General features: G+C 29.7%; 3 protein-coding genes across 6 annotated transcripts; 1 reads left to right on the forward strand and 2 right to left on the reverse strand.

Annotated features, from left to right (window-relative positions):
* The first annotated feature begins 136 nt into the window (after positions 1 to 136).
* On the forward strand, positions 137 to 5,671 carry LOC110600289. 4 transcript variants are annotated; one of them, XM_043950158.1, is made up of 10 exons: positions 137 to 280; positions 373 to 442; positions 614 to 681; positions 1,238 to 1,299; positions 2,940 to 3,021; positions 3,102 to 3,335; positions 3,574 to 3,702; positions 3,791 to 3,852; positions 3,940 to 4,056; positions 5,534 to 5,671. In XM_043950158.1, coding segments are annotated over exons 1-10 (876 nt in total). In that variant the 5' UTR covers positions 137 to 229; the 3' UTR covers positions 5,535 to 5,671. The 4 variants fall into 4 exon arrangements, with proteins under 4 accessions (XP_043806093.1, XP_043806090.1, XP_043806092.1 ...); XM_043950155.1 differs by lacking the exon at positions 5,534 to 5,671 and adding an exon at positions 4,575 to 4,749; XM_043950157.1 differs by lacking the exon at positions 5,534 to 5,671 and adding an exon at positions 4,581 to 4,749.
* On the reverse strand, positions 5,450 to 13,234 carry LOC110600287 (golgin candidate 2). Its single transcript, XM_021737103.2, has 10 exons — positions 12,946 to 13,234; positions 11,638 to 12,795; positions 10,891 to 11,001; positions 10,693 to 10,752; positions 10,035 to 10,092; positions 7,823 to 7,875; positions 7,560 to 7,652; positions 6,619 to 6,744; positions 6,077 to 6,124; positions 5,450 to 5,977 (listed from the first exon to the last, which is right to left on the reverse strand). The coding sequence occupies exons 1-10, from the start codon at positions 12,997 to 12,999 to the stop codon at positions 5,636 to 5,638; spliced, it is 2,103 nt and encodes a 700-aa protein (XP_021592795.1). The 5' UTR covers positions 13,000 to 13,234; the 3' UTR covers positions 5,450 to 5,635.
* Positions 13,235 to 16,394: 3,160 nt separating this feature from the next.
* LOC110600376 (ras-related protein RABA6b) lies at positions 16,395 to 18,136 on the reverse strand. The gene is made up of 2 exons (XM_021737221.2): positions 17,790 to 18,136; positions 16,395 to 16,938 (listed from the first exon to the last, which is right to left on the reverse strand). The coding sequence occupies exons 1-2, from the start codon at positions 18,011 to 18,013 to the stop codon at positions 16,470 to 16,472; spliced, it is 693 nt and encodes a 230-aa protein (XP_021592913.1). The 5' UTR covers positions 18,014 to 18,136; the 3' UTR covers positions 16,395 to 16,469.
* Between the last annotated feature and the right edge of the window lie 4,726 nt (positions 18,137 to 22,862).

The following is a 22,862-nucleotide window of genomic DNA, read 5'->3' on the forward strand; positions in this document are numbered from 1 at the left end:
CCAAACAAGAGAAAAGAAAATAACGAATGGAAAATAATCCAAACAAGAGGAGGAAAATAACAAGAGGCGTTCCTGTGGCAGAAAGCCAGCCACGTAGAAGCGTACCCATTGAAGGAATGGATTCAAGCAATACAGCCAATAGGATTTTTTTTTTTTTTTTCTTTTCACGACACCAACCCAAAAGCTATAATTACAGAACCAAAGATCAAACAACGTAATCCTGTCCAAAATGGGAACAGTCATCGACTCCCACTTTCTAGCTCTGACTGCCATCGTCACTGTAACTCTCTGCCCCTTTCTCTCTCAGATTGTTTTAAGTTTCTTTTGCTTATTTATTTTCTGTTTTTTTTTTTTTTTTTTTTTTTTCTGTAGGTGGGATACCAGTTGCTATTTTTTATAGTCACTGCTCTTCTCAAGTTTGATAAAGTCACTGACTTTGCTGGTATCTTTTCTCTGTATCCCATCTTTCAAGGCTCTATCTTTTCTTTGTCTCCACTTAAAGTAATGAATTTTTGGCGCTCAATTCTCAGTTTTTGCTGAGAATTTGTTGATGGGTTGCTGAGAAATGGCTGGATTTAATGGAATTAATTCTGTTTGGTTTTTGTTATCTCAGGAAGCACGAATTTTGTTATACTTGCTGTGTTGACTCTGATTTTGAAAGGGACATGGCATTTCAGGCAGGTATGGTGTATTGACAACCCAGCTCTCTTTTCCAGTGGTGCCTTTGTGTTGTCCTTCTGGGTTTTATTCATAGGCCAGACATTTTAGAGTTCAGATGAGTTGGATTTGTTGTCTTCTTTAAGTTGATGCTTAAACTTCTAGTTCCAGAGAGATTGATAATGTGAATTTCTTAAGTTCCATGGTCCTCGACAATGTCAACCGCATAAAATGAGTCTACAGAGTTATATTTTGACTGTTTCTTCCACCTGTCTTCTTAAATTAAGTTCTTTGGAAAAGGATTTTTTTTGGGTTTCTACCTCTATTCAATTGGATTATTTGATGAATTAATGGGTGGTGTGACTGAAGTACACTAGATGATTATATGAAGTGCAAAAAAAAAAAAAATTGATAACAGCAAAATTTACAAGATTATCAACAATGGAAGAACTAAACCTTTATTTATTATATCTCTTTTTGAAAATTGAGTTTGTTTTGTTATATTTGATCCTGATATGGCTCTTTTCCTTTTTCTTAAATTTGTACTCCCTATTTGTGATTCTGCTGTTGTGTCTTTCAGGTAGTTTTGAGTTTACTTGTAGTATTGTGGGGTCTTCGCCTGGGATTGTTCCTGTTAATGAGGTATTAATCGCATGGCATTTCATGACAATTTTCATGCATAATCTGCTATGAATAATAATTATTATTATTTATTGTTGCCTGAGTTGCTGAAGTGTGTTTCATTAGCAAGATTAGTGTATGTGTTTTATTTGTTGGTTTATTAGTCATGTAAGATCTTGAAGTCAGTAGAGTCTAGCTTCCCAACAAATTTACATCAGTTAAAGTTTCTGTGACATCCATTGGGGGCTGTGCCTTCTTTTGGAATGGTTTGTCTTGTAGAGGATGTTAAAGGTACTTTTGGAAGGTTGCCTACCATGAATGTGATTCAAAAAGCATAAATTCCCCAAAATATTATAAACAATTTAAGTCTCACAATCTTCTCCTTGAAGAAACATAGAAAAAACAAAAGATGGAAAGGAAGGAAATGCACGAGTAACTCGTGGAATTTGTTAAATTTTGTTATAGGAAGTAAATATGTATATATATTTTAGCTTGATCATAGGGCTTGATTATAGGACTTGATTTTATGCAATAATTCATCTAATGAAATACACACAAATATATATTTCATTAGTCCTACAACATTGTATCAGAGCACTATTCATGGGTACTATTCATGGGTATTATTTATGGCACTGTTCAAGCTTAAGTGTCTGTGTTTGAGTAGTGTGGTTTTTGTCGTCATATGAGTTGTTAGTTATATGTTGTTGTGAGAAAGGTTTTTGCTTTCTACCTATTAATCTCATCAAGTGAAAGCGTTAGCATTGATGAGATTTCATACTATAATTAAGGAGAATGTTAGGGAAAGTTATTGCTATATAATATAGGATTTGTTTGTATTCTATATATTTCCAAAATAGGGGAACTTGATATATTCCTTAATATATGGTATCATATCACGTATGTCTTAATTTTTCCACTATAAATAGGGAAATCTTTGTATTATGAGATATGTAATCCAATTCAATAAATATGTAGTGTTTTGAAGTTTTGTATTTGTCGATAACTTGTAGCCGAACCACGTAAGTCTTCTCGTGTTATTTCTAATTTTAATAAGTTTTTACCTTAGTCTGGGATAGGGGTAATGTGTTTTTATAGAAAGTGTTTGGCCGATATTGGATGAAGAGGTTCTAATATATCTGAAGGAAATGGGCCGAACTTAACTCACTAAGAAAATGGTAACTATAAATGTTATGTTACCATTATCCTAAATCAATGTGGGAATTTAACAGAATTGATGTCCTATGGAGCTATTATACACAATTGAAATTTATTTTATTTGCTAACAAGAATAGATTAGAGTTGTTACTTTATGTGAAAAAAAAAAGCTGTTTAAAAAACTAAAGGAAGAAGCAGTTTTAGAAACTATTCTCATAGAATGATCCCCATCCCTATTCTCCATGGCATAGCATCATATAAGCATGTAAACACTTCCTTGTGATGTATTGAGTCGCATCAGTAGTTCAAGACTTTTTTTAAAGAGTCTTTTAGAAAGTAGGCATTTCATTGTTATTCAACCCTGAGAAGTTGGAAGAATAACACTAAAATCCATTGCATGTTTAAATATGCAAATATGAATCTATGCATAGATCATCTTTTATGTACATACTGTACATTGATGAATTTTCTTCATAACTTATTATATAGAATGCTTTAAACAGGATTCTGCAATGGGGAGAGGATAGACGCTTTGATGAAATGCGTAATAATTTGGGGAGATTAGCAATTTTCTGGATATTTCAGGTTCTTGAGCAACCTTCATTTTACCTTTACATCAACAGTCTTGAGCATCCTTCATTATTTGATACACTCCTTTTCTGCAGGCTGTCTGGGTTTGGACAGTGAGTTTACCTGTAACAGTGGTTAATGCAAGTGATAGAAATCCATCTATTCAGGCTGAGGATATAATTGGATGGATTATGTGGTCTGTGGGGGTTTCAGTTGAAGCTGCAGCTGATCAACAAAAGCTTACATTCAAGAACTCTCCAGAAAATAGAGGAAAATGGTGCAATGTTGGACTATGGAAATACTCTCGTCACCCAAATTATTTTGGCGAGGTTTATCCTGAAATTTTATTTCAATACTTCTATTTTGGAAGCATTGCCATTTTTTTTCTTTTTTTTCCTGCTGCTTGCTTGTAAAATAAATTATGATTATGTGATTCTGCTTGTACAGTAGCTTTGAAGTGTATTGGAGAATACCTGCTTCTGTATTAAACATGCTCTAAAAGTAAAAGCTACATGTGGTCTTTCTTAATTTAACTCTTATCACTATCAAACATGAACTTGTTCACAGATTTTCCTCTGGTGGGGAATTTTTGTGGCTTCTACAGCTTTGTTGAAAGGTGCTGAATGGCTTGTAATCCTCAGTCCCATCTTTCTTACACTGTTGCTTTTTTTCGTCAGTGGCATACCATTGCTTGAGGTTTGCTTTCCTCGTTATTAATCTTACTCTTCAAACTACACCAACATCATTCGTGAATGGCTAATATGTACCACACGAATCATATCAGGAATCTGCTGACAAGAAATTTGGCAATGTGGCTTCATATAGGGCGTATAAGAGATCAACCAGGTTAAGTATTCCTTTGCTTATGTTCTTTGCTTGTTTTGAATGAAAATTTGAAGGAAAAACTAGCTGAACTTACATATTCTGTTTCAGTCCTCTGATTCCTCTGCCTCCAGTAGTGTATGGAAACTTGCCTTCATGGTTCAAGACAACTTTTCTCTTTGAATACCCTTTCTATAGTCGGAATCTTCCGAATGAGGGGACAACATGGTGAGACTACTGTGAAACTCAGAAACCTCTTTCACCTTTGCATATGATTTGATCAATTTGTATTTCTGATGATGGTTTTATGTGAAATTTAATGCTTGTTCTTTATGTAAACTTGCTGTCTTCCCAGGAGAATTAGCAGTTGGTAGTGTGCATGAAACAGTTGGGAAGCAGCATTTTGGAATTTTAGACTTCCAAGCTGTTTATTTGTTCTTGACGTCTATTATTTTGGTGTCTCTGTTTAAATTTTGATTGTTAAAAAATTTAATCTTTTTTGGTTGGAGAATTTGTTTCAATTTTTATTAAAAATATGCAATTCTCTGGCTTTTCCTCTTCTTTATATGCTTCTATTGGAAAATTTTATTAAAGAACTCGAATGAATTCCATTTCTTTTACAATGAAAAACTCTTTTGAATAAAGAGATTAAATGAAAAATATTTTTTAAATATAAAAGTTCCTTTATGTTTGACATTTGGGTTACAAATTGTAATGTTTCTAAGACTCTTACCGCTTGGTGCAAGGAATAGAATGGAACAAAGCTCAGTAGGAGTCAGCAGTGGATTGAAGAAGATGAGTTAGATTTTGATTCTTTGGAATTGCTTTGCTTTATACTTGCTTGGTTCTGTTCAAGTTAATTTTTCATTTTTGTAAAATTCATTTCCCATAGTAATATGATACCTACTGGCTTTTGATTCATTATACTTATTGAAGGTTTTAAATATTTGCATGACAATAGATTTGTTAGTGATACCAAATTGTATTGAAAATCTTATTGCATATGTGAAGTTGAATGTGAGTTTTAACCTAACATTATCAATCCAGTTTGTACTTTTTCCTCATTCTTATTTATTTGGATGATTTCACTGAAGAATGTTTTAGAATTTTATTTAAAGCTAAAGGTATAACAAAGATCACTTTACCTGTTCAACTTTTATTTTATTTTAAAAAAAAATATGCATTTAGGCTTAGCCTTTATTTAAAAATAAACTTAACAAGTTTCAATTGTAGAAATAGAAAGCAAAGATCTTCATGTATTTTATTTTGCAGGGTTAAATAGCTGTGTATTCCTATATTTTAACAAAATTAATAAATTAGTCATATTTTGAAATGTATAATTAAAATATTTATGTATTTTATAAAATCTAAGAATTTAGTGTTTCTACCTCGTTACTCAAATTGTTTTAATAAAAAGACAAAATAGTGTAATTTTGTAAAATATAGAAATATTTTAATTGGATATTTCAAAAGAAAAGAATTAAGAAATGAAAAGAATTAAGTAAATAATTCTGATAAATACAGACACCCATTACAAATTTGCCCTTTGATTAATTATGTCTTCAATGACTTCTGGCAAAATCTATAGGCAATTAATTGAATAATAAAAAATGGTGCATAATGATTAAAAGGAAATAGAATAGATTATATTACTCTCTTAATATACAAATTAGTTACAATCGTTTTAATGCTTTGTTTTTATTAGACGTTAGGGTGGGAGCTACAGAAATTACACCCCAGGGCAATGCACAACTCTTAGAAGCTGAGGCAAAAAGAAATTGGTGTAAAAGAATACCATAGACAAAAATTACATAGCTGCGGTGTTGTTGATGTTTTCCAAGGATATAACAGCACCAGATCTGCTCTCATCTGAGCCTTGTGAATGTGTTAAAAGAATGTAAATCACCCAAAAGTGTAGGCATACCAAGTAAACCAGTGACCATAACTTTGCAGTTGGATTTCTCCTTACAAACACTGCACCGGCCACGAAAATTGCATCCAACTGCAGAAGCAGGGATCCCAGATGTTCACTTCCTGATCGAATTTTGTCCTCCAATAGAGGCCTCAACTTTGACTTGGGGATTTCCCATGTACCTGATTCCACGTCCCTTGAAATCGACCTGTTTTCCTCAAGCAACCTTGAAACTGCCTGTGATGCGTTACAGCATAAAGAACAAATCACAATAATCAATTAATTATCCTTTTTTCAGGTCACTGATACTGATGAGTCCAGGAACAAGTAGTGCACCTCTATTCTGAATAAAAGGGTTGCCTTCTCTGAGGAGAGTGCCTCAACCTGGCTCAGTAGGCACAAAGAAAACTTTCAGTATTTACACAAGCACTGAAATGTTTCTTGTAATTTATTTGATGAATTGAAATGAAAAATATACCGCAATCGAATTCAATATGATTGAATTTTGGCCTCTAACATATTCTTATAATGAAGCTCAAAGGTGAAAGTATTCTTTTATTTTATTTTTTCAATGTTTCCTTTTTTTTGTGTCCCAATGCATTTGTATGCAATATCACTGTTTTCGGCATAGTTTATTCCTTACTGTGAATCACAGATGCAAAATACACGGAACCCAGCATATGACAGTAGCATTAAATATGCATAACCCAGCGTCTGACAGTTGCCTCTGTTTTTTTTTTGGTCAGAGTTAGGACACACACGGACCACAACACTTAAAGTGTATGACAGTTGCATACACTTAAGCATACAGAAAACGAATACACCATCATTTAATAAAGTTCGCATGAAAAATTGCAAAAGATGTTGGAAACACAAACCTGGGCTTGTTTCTGAATTAAATGGTCAGTCAACTGAGCAAGTCTTCTCTTAAGCTCAACCTCTACTTCTGTTGGATCCTCTAGATCCTTCTTTGTCATTTCAATATTTGCTTCTAGTTTCTTTGCCTGGGATAGATCAAGTAAACCTTATTTACAAATAAATAAAATCAATAAAAAACATAAACATTGGATCTGCCTAAAATCATCCAAACACATGCCCAAGACAATTACTTTTGTTAACCCATCAATGAGGTAATGATCATAGCTTCTGTAGCATAGATACTATTTGACAAAGGAGGAATAACTTTTATGGTTGATAATCACAGTTGTCAATGAGATCATGACACAACCAAAAACCTCTCTCTCTCTCTCTCCCTCTCTCTCACTCTCACACACAATCACACACACATGTAAACCTAAAAAAAAAAACAAATTCGTCAGTAATCTCAAATATGCATTGGTGTTAGTAAATAAGCCTATACAACACCATCTGCTGATATGTAATTTGGTTTATGGTCAGCTAGTCAATGAACTTCCAACCCCAAATAGTTAACTGTCAGAGTTGTCACAATCATGCTGGATGCATCTACCAAAAACATCAATATATGACCATTGTTTTTAATTGCATCAACATCATGACCAGTTCTCCACAATTTATTCCATTCTTGTCCTTTCCTGGAGAGGTCTTTCACCAAGGAACTAGAAAGATCTTATGTTTTATCTGCTCAAAAGTAGATTCATGCTACACACATAAGCTACCACAACTGTTCCAAGTTCAAACCCTTTGTACTCAAACAAAAAGGCATGCTTCTAGAACATTATACTCAAGTATAAATCTTCAAGCATTTAAGGAAAAACTGCTAAGTTATTGGCCTCAAAAATCTATTACAGCGAGTTGATAGTCGAGAAACAGCATACCATATTGAAAGTCAAAAGCTAACCTTATCTTCCAATCTCCCAATTTTATCGGTTAAAAAGGAGTACTCTGCTTCAAGTATATCCCTTTCAAATTCAAGTCCTTTAGAAGCTGCTCCCTATAAATTTTCCAATTAAGTACAAAGATAATCAAAAAATGGCCAAGAAAAACTTGTTCACTTAGAAAAGCTTGAGAAGAGCAAAATAAAGCATCCAGGCACTTGTGAGGATATGACAACCTTTGCCCCTGTTTATGCACCAATATGATCACAGTAAAAGCATAACTCACTTGGCCTAAATATGTCCCAGTTTGATGAGTCTTGGAGACCTTCCTCCTAAGCTCTACAACAGGAAACAAGTTTCAACTTTCAATAGTGGCTAGACTTCATAATAACATCGAATCAATCTTCTCTCAAAAAAAAAAAAATCAAATGAATCTTAAAAAACTCATTTATGAATGTTATTCATATACGGTAAGACTATCCATTAACAGCTGCTTCGCGGGGCTCAATTTTCAAGGAAAAATGTAAAATCATTACTACAACAGTATCATTTACATTATAAATGCACAAACTTTTATTTTGTTTTCTTCCAAGTCCTAAATCCGAAGGAAAGCAATGAAAAGAAATCAATAAAAGCAAAGGAAGAATAACATTCAACCAGTCTTTATGTCTGAAAGAAACTATTTGCTCAATAGAAATTTATCTATTGGAATTGCATCTCTATACCCTTTAAAAATTAAGAAAGCTTGAAGAAGCAATTACAAGCTGGAACAACTGCATCTTCACTCCAAGTTCCTCTTTAATCTCAGAACTTAAACCCACTTCAAGCAATTAATCTCAAAACTTAAACTCGAGGTTGAGTTTTCACCAATCAAGGGAAACTGATGCATATAAGGAATTCAAGGATATCCATAGTCAAATACCCAAGAAACTTAGGATTATGGTTCAATTTAATCTAGAGTTCTTTGGGAAATTTATAGAGTACTTTCAAGTTCTTCGATTTTTATTAAATTGTTGGTGGTCTATGAAAGTCATTGTAGGATTATGCACAGTTCCTGGGGTTCCTAAACCGACCGCAGAACCACCATATGGTACTGGAACCAGAAAAAGAAAAAGGTTATTGTAGGAACCAAACTGAACTTATGTTTATTGTTTTAGGATCTGTCTGGTTCTTCATCAATAGCCTGCAACCGTCCCAAACTATATTGAATTGGAACTGAACTAAAGAACCAATTTGATATATATGGTTTTAGATATATTTTATATTTAATAAGATATATCTACATTTATTTGTAATTATATTGTATATATATATATATAAAACTTAATTTATCTTCAGTTAATAAGTGTATATAATTCAATATTATCTATTACTTTTTTTACTTTTCAAATAATTTGAGTGATAAATGCATTAAATTACCTTATATCCTTAATTATATGACTGAATCATATATTAGTTATATAAACTTCTATGTAATATATACGATAGATTTTTTTTTAAATTATTATTATTATTATTTGAACTATTTTTATGGTAGAAATTTAACATTGTTTTATCATTTTAAAATAAACATAAGAATGTGGTAATTTTACATGTAAAAATCAAGATATGATCTGAAATTGAAACCAACATTAAAGTCAAAATGGAACCAAAATAAGAACTGAAACTATCCTGAAATGTCTAGACTCTAGAACAAAACTGGAGCCAAAAGTATGATTCTTTGATTATGCTTGTTCATTTACTGATACAAATCCACCAGTTATGTTGTGAGTTGTGTGATGCAAAACCCTGGGAGTGATGCCGAAGAAAGTTTAAATCTGAAGCCTAAACATTTCACTTAACTGTTCACAGCCTATAAATCTTCTTTTCTTATTTAAATGCACTTCTCAATACCATCCTTTTACAAACCCTAGTTATTTCACCTAAATCCTGCTATGTTTATCCCTCAAGTAAATCCCATATTCAACCTTAATTCTAAAACCTGCACACTGTCTTGCATCAAGTGAAGAATAAGTGGCAAGATATGAGATTAACTAAAGCAGGGGGGATACACACTATGAATGACTTGGTGATGGAACCATACTGATTGCTACTGGTTGGAGCAGCAAATTATATTTTAACATGCATGTTTATAAATTGATCTGAGCAATAAAATAGTAGAATGCTTGAATTTTAGTAAAAAGGGTACGAAAAGGAATAGAAGAGGTTGAACACTGACATATCTATATGGAAGAGAAGGAGACGAAGAAATGGAAGAAGAATGGGAGGATATAGTCCAACTATGATTGAATGGCTTCAAGTTCAAACACAAACAAAAATAAGCAATCACTCATCATCAAAAGTCCTAAGAAATAACATAGTATCTAGTTACTAAATAAAATATAAACAAACCATAATCAGTTCCTACAATATCATCTGCTATAGCCAGGTAAGAGGAAAACAATATGTCGTTTCCACAGTCATTCAAACAACCAAGATCAAAATCCAGAATAGCATACCTTCATGAGCCACTTCTTTCAACTCAAGTTGTCGTCGAAGTTCTGCGACCCGATTAATCTGGTCCATAAGAAATGCATATATAAATAAACTTATTTGCATTCATGTCTACACTGACACAAGCACACACATGGAATCAAGTCTATGAGCAATATAAGATGTCAAAAGTATTATGTAAGCTCATGTATGAAAATCTCCCCTTTTATTCAAAATCACCATGTAACATCCTCCCCTCCCCCCCCCCCACCGGTGCCTTTGTATAGGTGAAATGAATAGAAGAAAAAAGATTTTTTTTTCAAGAAATAAAACTTGATGCACTGAGCCTCGGAAAAAAGAAATTAAAAGTTCTATCAGGTGATAAACTGGAAATTCATTAAAGGTTACAATCCGCACTGTGAAATAATGAATCAACATGTCCATTAAAGTTTTTCAGCTGGATGACTAAAAGTGAGACTTTAGGCTATCTAGATTCATATTTCATAAGAAGCAAAAACAGAAAGGTAGTAAATTCTGGTAAAAATTTCATGATATCTGTCTTCTATTAGTGCCAGAAGCTTCCTTCAACTGTCACTCCACAAAATGACATTCTTTTAAAAATAGTGCATAAAGAACAAGATGGTAAATATATCAACTTAGCCATTTGAATCCGATTTACCATACCTCCATCTCAAGATTCTTCTCTGCAGTAGCAAGGGATCTTGCAAGATCAGCAGTTGCAGTCTGCAATGACATTGACCTTTAGAAACAATTACATTAACTCTATCTATTTGCAGTTAATTCTAATAAAGATATCTAAATGATAAAGAAAGAATTATAACCCAAATAAATTTAAATGACTATGAAACAGGAAATAGGTACCTCCAGTTTAACCAATCGAGCTAGGGCTTCCATTCTTGTATTATTATGTTTCTGCTTTTCCAACTCAACAGCCTGCATTGTCTCCATCATGGTTTTCTGAAGCTCTGAAGCCTGATGCAAGAAAAAAGGGTAAAATTATCCAAGTAATTAGCACTTAAAAAATAAAGAATACTTTGATAATGTCCAAATTTTATCAAGATTTGCAAATTTTAAATCAAAAGCAAGAGAGGTGCCTTCAGCTGCAAGTAATAATAATATTTGCTCAATGATCCTGAGATGTAGGGTATAGCTGAAATATTTAGTTTATCTCAATGAATTTTTATTATGAAAGACAAGAACAAGCTAGTGCTGCAGCTCATTGCTGCACCTTGCACATTAGACTGACTTGGTCTTGGGCAGTTGAGTTGCAAGGTGTTTGCATACTTGCTCAAAAAGCCATCGCCAAACACATAATCCAAATCTATCTGTCCTCTAATTCAACCCATCTAACCTATTTTCACTTCTGATATGAAATTATTTTTCCTAATATAGGAGATCAAATAAACCAGAGAATACAAGTATTGAAGAAAAACAAAATTATGCGAAAAAGTTTTCATAGCTATTGGTCAAGCACACAACCAAAGACAACATATTAACAATTTTTACTTCCCCCAGTCAGAAATGAAAGATGATTAATGTTAAGGAAGCAAAAAGGAAACACAAAATTACAACAGTGAAAAAGTGAAAACCACCAAAAAGAAAACTTACCTCCTGTGCTTGCTGTTTTGCTCGTTCTTCAAGTATTTTCTCCAAGCTTTGTTTCTCTCCTTCTAATCTGGCAACCATATTCTCCCGCTCTTTGATTACCTCCAAAGCTTTAGCCGCAGCCTTCTGAGCCAAAATTTTCTCTCTCATCTCCCTCTCTTGTTCATTCTCGGAATCAGATGTTGACACTGAATCACTGTCTGAATCAGACCCTTCATCACTTGTTGAAGAACCTTTCTTCAAATCATCAGAGGCAGCACTTCTAGATGCACTGCCAGATCGATGCTTCCCCTTTACTGTGTTTCTCAGTCTATCATAAACATTGCTCACTCCCTTCTTGACATCAGATGCCTCACCCACTTTCTCTGACACACAAGACATTTCCGAAGAATCACCCTTTCCCCCTTGTAAAATATTCTCTTCAGATATATTCCTAGATTCAGTAAGCCCCAGCCCCCCTTTTTTCTCATATCCCTTATTGCTCTGTTTTTCCATGAGATCAACAACAATGTCCTTATGATCCAGATCTTCCCTATCCAAATTCTTTGCATCACTATGCAATTCAACACTCGAAGACCTTGCAGAAGATGTAGACTCTTCCTCATCACTTGGTTTCCCATTTAACCTATTTCCAAGTGCAACATCCAATCTCTTCTTAGACTTAACTCCTCCGCTACTCTTCAGATTCATCTTCCCCTCTAGCACTGAGAAATTTGAGCCAGGACTCCCCTGCCTCCTACCACCATCCTTCCTCAACCCTCGAATTACAGATACCCCATTACTGCGATTCGAAGAAGATGAAGTTGTGGCCTGAGTTGGAGTACTCAGAAGCTCAGTCCAGTCACTATCAGTAAGTGTAGACCTAGCTTTTACAAAAGGTTTTGGGGCATTTGCAATCTCTTTCTCTCCTCCATTGCTATTACTACTAACATTACTAAAATCACCGATATTGTTAGTATCAGTGTTCAATTTTCCAAAATACTCATGGGTATTACTATTGATAGTTTCATGAGTTGTTTTCTTCTTCAACTGCTCCTTCAACGACACCGTTCCACCACCACCACCTCCTCCTCCTGTTTTTGTAGGTACATGAAATTTTCTATCATCAGATCGCGACGGATTCTCGTTCTTCTTCAGCGACTCCGCCGCTTGCTGATCAATCTGAGCCATCACCGCCGCCAACAAATCAACAATTCAATCCCAATTAACCCCAAATTAAACAAAAACAACAACAACAACAACAATAATTCTTCAAAAAATAAATAAAAATCCAAAGTTCAAAAAAAAAGGGAAAAATTAAAGGAAAATTGCCTGTTCAAAGAAGGTCTCAGCGACTCTGAGTTTCGAGGAGATCCAATTCGCCATTTTCTTTCCCTCACTGATTTTGAAAGATCCGAAATCGTCACTGCTCTATACACATATAGCGCATATTAGCAAAAGCTGTGTGAGAATGAGTTGCAGAGAAGGAAGAGAAGAAGCAAGGAGAGGGATGAAAGGTAGCTTGTGAATGCTAACGTGACAGGTACGCGCGATTTTTAGGTGTGGGTTTTAGACGGAACCACGCAGAAGAATAGGAAGGGTTTGGTAAATTAGATTCTGCCTGGTTTGTCTGTGACGAAGGAAAGGTCACAGATTAGTGTTTGTTGCATTTTTCTGCACGTGCCGTCGAAATTACGCTTCACACGTGCATGAAAACTATGAGGCAACGTTATCTTGGTTGGGCTTCAGCCCAGAATAGGACCTAACAGCTTGGCTGGACGAGACCCGGGCAACGATTTTCTGCTAAATCTGCTTCTTCTTTTTTTAAGTGAAAAATCTTATTCAATTTTTAGTTATTTAATTGAAAAAAATTACGTAAGAAATTTTGAGCTCGTGATGTTCATATTGATATATTATATGCCTATGCTTCTAGCATTTGGTAGTCTTTTATAATAACTGTTCCAACTCTATTCTATCTTTTGTTTTAAATAATTAATTTAGCAATATCACAAAAATGAGTAAAAATTGATAAAAATTGGTATATATGGAATGAATTTAGATCTAAAAGCTACAACACGTTGAGCAAAATTGTTAATAAAATCTAAGCTCAGAAATATTATTAGTAAGAGTGAGTATTCAATCGGTTTAATTTAAAATAAAATCAAACCGAATAAATTAAAATTTTAGTATTTATAAAATCAAAGTGAATTGAGTTTAGGCAGAAATCAATTCGAATCGAACCAGTCTAATTTAATTTGGTTTGATTTGATCAATTAGACTTCTTATATTTTACACCTTATTTTTAAAATTTAATTAATTATTTCAATCTCGGTTATGATCTAATCTCCTTATATTATCAAAATTAATATATTATTGCTTACTAATCAATTCAGTTTTATCAATTTTTTAGACCAAAATCAAACCGAACCAAAAAATTGAAATTTTTGAAAATAAAAACCAAACAAAATTGAAAAGAATAAAAAAAATTGAATTTTTGAATTAATTTAGTTTGATCCGCTTTTTTTGTTTGAATCGAATACTGCTCAATTCTAACTAGTACTATTTCTGAGCTAGACTTGTTAGTATATACGAAAAGACTTGGCACATGATAAAATCATTGACATTTTGCAGTTGCATTATGATTCTAAATATGGTCAAATGACTCATTGGGTCCGAAATTCCCTTATATTTTGTCCAAACTGGATAACTAGAATTTTGGTGGCGAAGTTCCACTAGAATCTCATCAAACAAAGGCAAGTCATCCTCATTCTCTTTTTGAAATTTCTGTACAACACATACTAGCTTTCAATCTACACTTTTTGGAGTCTCATTCGAGGACTTCTCATCTTTAAATTTGATCTTCCCTTTGAAATGGGCATGGGCGCTTCTCCCCTAGTCTTAGGTGTTCTTTGAGAAGTCTCTTCTTGTATCATGGAAACACCTTAGGACGCCTCCTTCCGAATCTTATATTGCTTAAGAGTAGCCTGCAACCTTTTGATATATTGCACCATTTGTTCATTGTTGAGATTGTTAAGATCCATTTCAGCTGACATAGGGGGAGTGTTTTGTCCACTTCCCAAAATGGAACTGACATAGGGGGAGTGTTTTGTCCACTTCCCAAAATGGAAGAGACAATAATCCCTCTATTTGCAACGAATTTAGTAATTGCTCGTGAGATATTGGCCATTAGAGATAAAGTAGGTCTTGAATAAGAGGGAAAAGAAATAGAAAGTATTGAACAAGTCAGATTTTCCAAAATGGCAAAAAAACTCTTTGAAATCCCAACAATGGAATTAGATGATGTTGCCAAAAATGCTCATTAGCAATTGCAAAGAGGAAAAGTGAGGTAGTTGGTGCATAGAGGCAAATATTCTGAAGCTCAAGTTAGAAAATATTCAAGTGAATAAGTGAAGCAAGAACTGTAATAAGCTTAAGTGAGTAGTAAATGTACCTTAACTCTGTAGTCTGAATCGCTTTTATACTATAAGAAGAGTAGGTTAGTTAGTAGCATCCCTAAGAATCCAGAATGTGTCGGCTAGTGGATAAGGGATTACGTACTTAAAGGAATTTCGGTGATTGCTTTGTAACTACCCTCAATACTAAGAAGTAAAAAAGGATCGAGACTTTACCTAGACGAGACAATTCTCCGAAGATATGTATGCTTGGGAGGGTGTCACTAGTGACCGAGTCTTCATGCCTTGAACGGCTGAGCCTGATGTCTGGCTATCTAATTGTGAACATGTCATTATATGATCTAATGAAAGATTTCCACTGTGTAAGATAGTTTGGGTGAGAACTGAGTTACATCACTTAGTTCTCATGATATGGAAAACTCATTAGTTGGTTTCTTAATTTTGAAAAATATACTAAAATATCTCTTACGTTTTAAAAAATCTACTAATTAGTCTTTTCGTTCATTTAAGCCATAAAGTATTTTATTATTTAATCCATATGGTTTTAAAAACTCATTAGTTTGTCTCTCAAGTTTCTAAAAATCTTACTAATTAGTCCCTTTGTATTAGAGGCATTTAAAATTTTTTTTATAATATTTAACGACTAAAATTAATGAAAAGACTAATTAGTAAACTTTTTAAAATTTCAGAAACTCTTTAATATATCTTTTAAAACAAAGATATCAACTAATGAATTTCTCTAGAATATTGAAACTAAATACTTCTTTCATCCCATAATTTTTGTCCATTTTACTTTTTCACATACTAGAGAATAATTTTTTTTTATTAACTTTTCAATTATCTCCGTCTTAAATATAATAAATTTATTAAATATTACAAGAGATTTTGAAAGATTTCTCGATAATAAGATAAAATTAAATATGGTTATAATAATTAATTTATATGTTATTATAGTATGAGACGGGAAAATCAACGGTAATTTTGAAAATTATGAAACAACGTGGAGAGTAAGAAATTTTTCAAATTTATTCAAACATTTCTAGTTAATTTATCTAATGTTAATAAGTTATTATATATAATTAGCTCCCTAAAAACTTATCTTTTTCTTTCCTCTTATCCTTTATTTTTTTTTTATTTACTTTAATTTCAAATTTGTTTGCATTTTTTAACTGATATTAAAAAATTTATTTTATTATTTTATTAATTTTTTACTGAATGCTTGGTTTAACTATTTATATCTATCAACTATCAGTTATATTTAACTGTTAAATTAAATATTTTTAAGTATAATAATTATAAAAAATTACAAATATTATACTTAATTTTAATTTTAAAAATTACTATAAAAATAAAATATAATAACACCAACAAGAAGAAATCACCATCAACTTCTAAGAATAATTCAGAAAAATAATTCAAACAAAAAAAAAATCCTCAAATTGCCTAAGTACAACACCTTGGTTGGTTATTTACAGTTACTTCATCAATACTGATTATTTGTTTTCCAACAGGAATTGCCATTTTAAGATCACTGCTACTAATAATATTATTATTATTATTATTTTCAATATTATTTTTAGCTTGTAAACTTTTCTGAGTTGTAATTTCATGGATTTTAAAAATCATTTCTAAAAATGCTTCATCAACATTCTTCTTCTCCAAAGCTGAAGTTTCCATGAAACATAAACCTTGAGCTTCTGCAAAATTCATGGCTTCTTCTTCACCAATTTGCCTTGAATTTCCCAAATCAGATTTATTCCCAACAAGAACAATCACCATATCTGCTTTCCCAAATTCTTTTATTTCATTCAACCATTTCCCCACATTCTCAAATGTTGATCTTCTTGTTATGTCATACACTAATAATGCACCTAATGCTCCTCTATAGTATGAACTTGTTATTGCTCTAAACCTGCAATACAAAATCAATCTTGTTTTAATAAAAAGGAATTTTCTATGAAATAAATTAATTAAAAAATTTATTTAATTGCATAAAAATATAGAAATATTATTATTTAATCTATGCGTTATGAAAAATTCATTAACCGATATTTTAATTTTAAAAAATACATTAAAATATTACTAAAATTTTAAAAGGTTATTAATTAGTGTTTTCAATAATTTTAGTAGTTAAATATTAATGAAAAAATAAAATACTCTCAATATAAAAAGACTAATTAATAAATATAATAAAAGATTGATTAGATTTCGTTCTGAATTTTAATCAATATCGTTTGGTTAAAATAATATAATAGGTTAAAAAATAAAAAATCTTATTGGAATTTTTTCAAATATTGAAAAGTGAGTCTCTAATAGTCAAGAAATACTATTTATAATAAAAAAAAATAATATGCAAAGTTATACAAATATAAAAAAATAATTAAAATACAAAATTGATCGTAAATGGAATTTTCATATCGAATTTTGTGATAAAACTATAGTTCTCGTTATATTTTTGAAAGTTATAAATCTTGAAATTCTTTTTTTAAAAAGTTATTTTAGTTTTCCATCGAATATCACCAGCAAAAATTAGATTCAATTTAAATCTGTCATAAAATTTAAGTTTAGTTGTTCCGTATTAAAATATTTTTAAATTTAAATATTTTAATATATTTTTAAAAATTGAAAGAATAATCGATAATAAATTTTTCTATATCATAAAAATTAAATAACAAATCTTAAACGATTAAGATTAACAAAATACTGGTATGTAATGTAATTTCGAACTTGAAGTAGATTAACAGATAATAAAGGAATATGTACCTTTCTTGGCCAGCAGTGTCCCAAATTTGAGCTTTGATGAGCTTATCACCAACTCTAATATTCTTGTAAGCAAATTCCACCCCTATAGTTGGCTTTGAATCTAATCTGAATTCATCTTTTGAAAATCTTGATAGAAGATTTGATTTCCCAACTGCAGAATCCCCAATTAGAACTGCTTTATACAAGTAATCACACCCTTCTTCATATGACTCCCCCATCATCATTCTTTTTCTTTCCCTTTCTCTCAAAACAAACAGGATCAAGAAAATAGCCCAAGAACAGAAAGGAAACTTGAAGAATTCAAGAAACTCAAAGAACAAGAGGAGGATGCTGGGATTGGTGGGAAGTCATCTATATATATATATATATTAAAAAAAATTATATTAAAGTATTTTTAATAATCATATCTCTCTTGGGATTAAAATTAATTGGCTTTGATGGGTTTTGAGTGTTAGCATGTGAATCCATGAAAAAAGACATGATTTCTAATCTCTAATGATGCTGCCAAGAAAAATTAAATAATAAATTCTTTATTATTTCCTTTTCCCTGTGGTTAGCTCTCCTATCAAAGCCTTGGTCAAAGACCACTCATAAAGTTCCATCTGTCCCTTGCTGTCATTTTCCCGCTCAAGTATTCTTCTAATATGCTTTTATAAGTAAAAAATTATGTAAATTCTTTTATTTTTTAATATAAAAATAAATATCTCAAAATATATTAATGAAAATTCGAATTAAAAATTTCGAACACTTTCTATATTTTTAAAAATAAAGAAACACTAATTAAACTACTCTATTTTGATATTAATTTTCTATTAAAATTACATTTACATACACTTAAATGCATATAAATTATTTTATTGGACTGTCTTCAGATAATTTTAACAGTCTTGTAACTCTATCATGCATTAATTTTTTTTCTTCTTTAGACTCAAATGTTATATTAATTGGTTGTTTGAGGCTATTATGGTTTGCTATAATGACTAATAATTTCAGATTTCCTTTTGTTGTTGGAAATTTTAGTTTTTGAATTTAAATTTAAGTCGGTGATTAGTTTATTTTCTATTCGGAATAAATGGTATTCAATTAAAACTGAAAAAATTGACTGAATTGAATTAATTTGAAAATTCAATTCGGTTTTTTATTTATTTTAATTTAATTCGATTTTTAATTTTAAAAATTTCAGTTATTTTATTTCGGTTCGATTTTAATAAAAAAGTAAAAAATCTGAACCAAACTGATTAGTGATAATAATATATTATTTTCAATAATACAGAAAGATCAGATCATATTAAAATTAAAATATTTTATTTAAATTTTAAAATGTATAAAAAATAAAAAAATTTATTAAAAATTCAAACCGATTAAATCGAATTAAATCAGACCGGTTTAGTTCGATTTAATTTTTTATTAAAATCAATTCGATTCTATTTTTATAAATAATAAAATTTTAATTTTCAATTCATTTAATTCGGTTTAATTTAATTTTAAATCAAATCAACCGAATGTTGACTCACCCCTAACCGATAACTAAGATTAGAACGTCTTTTATTAATAATAATTTCTTTTTAAAAAATAAAATAAAATCACCTGTCTATTTTTTTCTTTTTTTATAATAATATCCAAGTATAACTACTCTATTAAATTTTAAACAATTAATAAGAGACCCAAAAATATTTAATGGACCCAATACATTACTTATAAATTAATTACATCTTATACTAAATTAATAATCTCGTCTAATTATGTATAGCTCCTCAATTTAGTAGGGAATGTATTCTAGGGTTCTAACCAAAACACTTAATTATATCAATTTAATTCAATTTTTTTATAAATAATTCAATTTTTTTTAATTCCATCTCATTATTAATTATTAAAAAAATAAAAAATTCAAGCCAATCAAATTAAATGAAAATTAAAAAAAAAAAACTATATAGCTTTTATATACCCTATAAAACTCAAAATATTTAAGAATATTATTATTTAATTTTTATAGTATATAGCATAATTATTAAATTTTACATTAATTTGAAATAGAGTAATGTTTTTTTTTTTTTGAAATGAGTAATGTTACCTTTAAAGGGTTTTAAATACTTTCCCTATTGAATTAATTTTTGAATTAATTTTTAAGTAAGTTAAGCCTGATTATATAGTATCAGAGTCTATTCACCGATATTGAATTTCCCGTAAATATTTCACTGACATGAGGGGTAAATTGAATTTCACTGTTCCTGAGCGTAGGAGTAAATTGAATAGGAATAATATATCCTTTATAAGATTTTTTTAGGTATTTCTCATCTTTAAATTATTTTTTGAGTGAGTTAGAATTGACACAAATTTAACGGTTTAATTACTTTTTATATGTTTAAAAATATATTAAATAATATTTATTATTTTCAAAACTCACCTAAAAAATTTATTTCGTTTAGTGCTAAAACTCAATGGGAGCTATGTTTTTAGTTCAGATTTTACGAATTTTTTAATGTATTTTTAAAATATAAAACTTAACTAATTCTTCTCATCATATCATAGACATATAATAATAATTCTAATTTTAAGAAATTATGTTGTTGTTTTTGTTTAAAATACTCCAATTTTTAAAAAATATATTTTAAAAGAAATATATTTTCAGTAATTTTACTTTTATATAAATTAATTTGACGAAAATTAAATTTGTTTTTAACTTATACAAGTATATGAGATTTTTTAATTTAGAAAAAAAAATTGTATGTAAATGAAGATTTGGAATTGAAGTCACGGATAGACAATAGATACCTATGTGAATGTCACGGGTCTTAATTGAACCAAAACAAAGGTAATTTTGGCGGACTGCTTTTTGGAGCTTTGCTTGTCTACCATCTCTCTCACGGGATACATAATTTCAAATATAAACATACTTGCCTTGCTTTATTTTTAAAAAAGTACTTATTTTATTTTATTTTATGTTTGATGTGATTAAAAAAATTAGTAAATAAAAATATTTTTATTAATTAAAGATAAAATTATTATAATTAAATAATAGAAAATTATTATTTTAAAAAAATTATTTACTTAGAAAAACATTTTTCATATGAAAGAAATGGAGCCTTATTAAATATATAATTTTATTCTTTACTGAAATTTAAATTTAAAATTTTAAAATTTTAAAATTTTAAAAACAACTTTAATACCATTGAAAATTTATTTATATTCTCGGTATTCACCGAAATAAATAAAAACTTCTAACATATATAATACTAATATTATTTATATCAAACTAATAAATATCATATTTTAATTTTAAATTAATATTAAATATTTATAATATTATATAATATTTTCATCTAAAATATTTCAAAATATTAAATAACTAAATATAATATAATTTTCACTATTATGATTTTCAAACTCTTAAAAAAAACAAGAAAAAAATTCCAATAAAACTTTTTAAAGTATGGTTGTAATTTTTTTACAAGAAATAAATTCCAACTAAATGAATTTTTATTATTTATTTGATATGTTATAAATTTATTTAGTTTCCTCTGTTTTTTTATAGTAAAACTATGTAGTTTTAGATAAAATTATGTAATTTAGCTGAAAATAGTATATCTTTAAAAAAATAGTTACAATTATTTTAATTTAATTTATTTCTAATTTTATAAAATTATATTTTATTAATATATATAATTTAATTAATAATTATATATATAATAACAATTATAAATAATATATAATATATAATATAATCTATTTAAATAAAACAAACTATAATTAACGAATTAAATTAGTTCTATCATATCATTATAAATCTTTAATAATTGATTAGTGATTAAAATATATAATAATTTTATATTATTATTATTATTATTATTATTATTATTATATAATTATTTTAATAATTTATATTCCAGTAGTATGACTATTACTATGGAAATAGTTTATATATTATATATATAATTTTATTGAAATTATTTATTAGAATTATATATATATATATATATATATATATAATTAATTAATTTTTTAGTATGGTTTCAATTCAATATAGGTTTAGTACAGTTTCGATACGGATTTTGATAAAAAAAATTAAAATCAAAGCTAAATAGTTAAATAAATTTAGATTCAATACAGTTCGATTTCTACACCATCGATTTTTTTTTTGTTTTAGTTCGATTTTGTATGATTTTTCGGTTCGGTTCGATACTCTAAAAACCATTCACAGCTCTAATTACATGTCTACATAGACAAAGCTTTTAGAGATCCACTCGCTCGCTATCATGTGAATTCATGCTTCACATGCAATATGCTCACAATGACAAGTTGTGTTGAAAAATATATATATATTTTTTTAGATATTTATCATATCACGATTAAAATTTAGGTGTATAGTAAGTAACGGTGCTAAAATACAAATATGCAAATAAATATGTGATCAATTACAATTAATCCATTGAATATCTAAATAAAAATTGTAAGATATTCAACACTTGAATTTATAAAAATTATAAAAGTTAAAAATAACTTAGTTATATTATCGATAATTTATTAAAAAAATTGATAATATATATTGTTCACTATGCTTTAAATTTTGCTAATTATGCTCTTAATTTTTATAAATGGATAAAGCTAAATGTTAGTAATTTTATCATTTATGAAAAATTATAATCAAATTAATAAAATCTCAAATACAATTAGTAATAAATTAAACTATTTCTTACTCTATTTGGTAAATCATCAGTAATATTATTAATATTACACAATAATTGTCCAAAGAAAGACTATGTGTTGTCACCCGAAAATAAAGTTACATGATAAGAGTCTGATCAGATAATTCTCGGTCCCATCGAGGGAAAATAAGGCTCGAACACTTCAAGTCGATCTCAGTTCAATTCGTCAAGACTCGCCCTCTCAACTACAGAGCGAAGCTCCATAGGAAAGTATCACTAAGTATCACTAATGACTACAATCCAATAGACCCCTATTAAGCCTGTAATTACAGAATTATCGATTAATTAGCTGGTGAGATCCCTTATTAATTAGTCAGTCACATCATCATCGGATTTCCAAAAAATACTATAGTTAACTCTCTCTTCTTAC

Source organism: Manihot esculenta, chromosome 14 (assembly GCF_001659605.2).
Source record: "Manihot esculenta cultivar AM560-2 chromosome 14, M.esculenta_v8, whole genome shotgun sequence".
NCBI lineage: Eukaryota > Viridiplantae > Streptophyta > Magnoliopsida > Malpighiales > Euphorbiaceae > Manihot > Manihot esculenta.

Coding starts and splice junctions, on each gene's coding strand:
- LOC110600287 (XM_021737103.2), bottom strand. CDS start 12,999: ATGGCGAATTGGATCTCCTCGAAACTCAGAGTCGCTGAGACCTTCTTT. Junction 12,796..12,945: donor CTGAGACCTTCTTTGAACAG/GCAATTTTCCTT, acceptor GTGATGGCTCAG/ATTGATCAGCAAGCGGCGGA. Junction 7,876..10,034: donor GAAAGAAGTGGCTCATGAAG/GTATGCTATTCT, acceptor TTCCTGTTGTAG/AGCTTAGGAGGAAGGTCTCC.
- LOC110600376 (XM_021737221.2), bottom strand. CDS start 18,013: ATGATGATGGGGGAGTCATATGAAGAAGGGTGTGATTACTTGTATAAA. Junction 16,939..17,789: donor GACACTGCTGGCCAAGAAAG/GTACATATTCCT, acceptor TTTGTATTGCAG/GTTTAGAGCAATAACAAGTT.
- LOC110600289 (XM_043950155.1), top strand. CDS start 230: ATGGGAACAGTCATCGACTCCCACTTTCTAGCTCTGACTGCCATCGTC. Junction 3,703..3,790: donor GTGGCATACCATTGCTTGAG/GTTTGCTTTCCT, acceptor GAATCATATCAG/GAATCTGCTGACAAGAAATT. Junction 4,057..4,574: donor CCGAATGAGGGGACAACATG/GTGAGACTACTG, acceptor GCTTGGTGCAAG/GAATAGAATGGAACAAAGCT.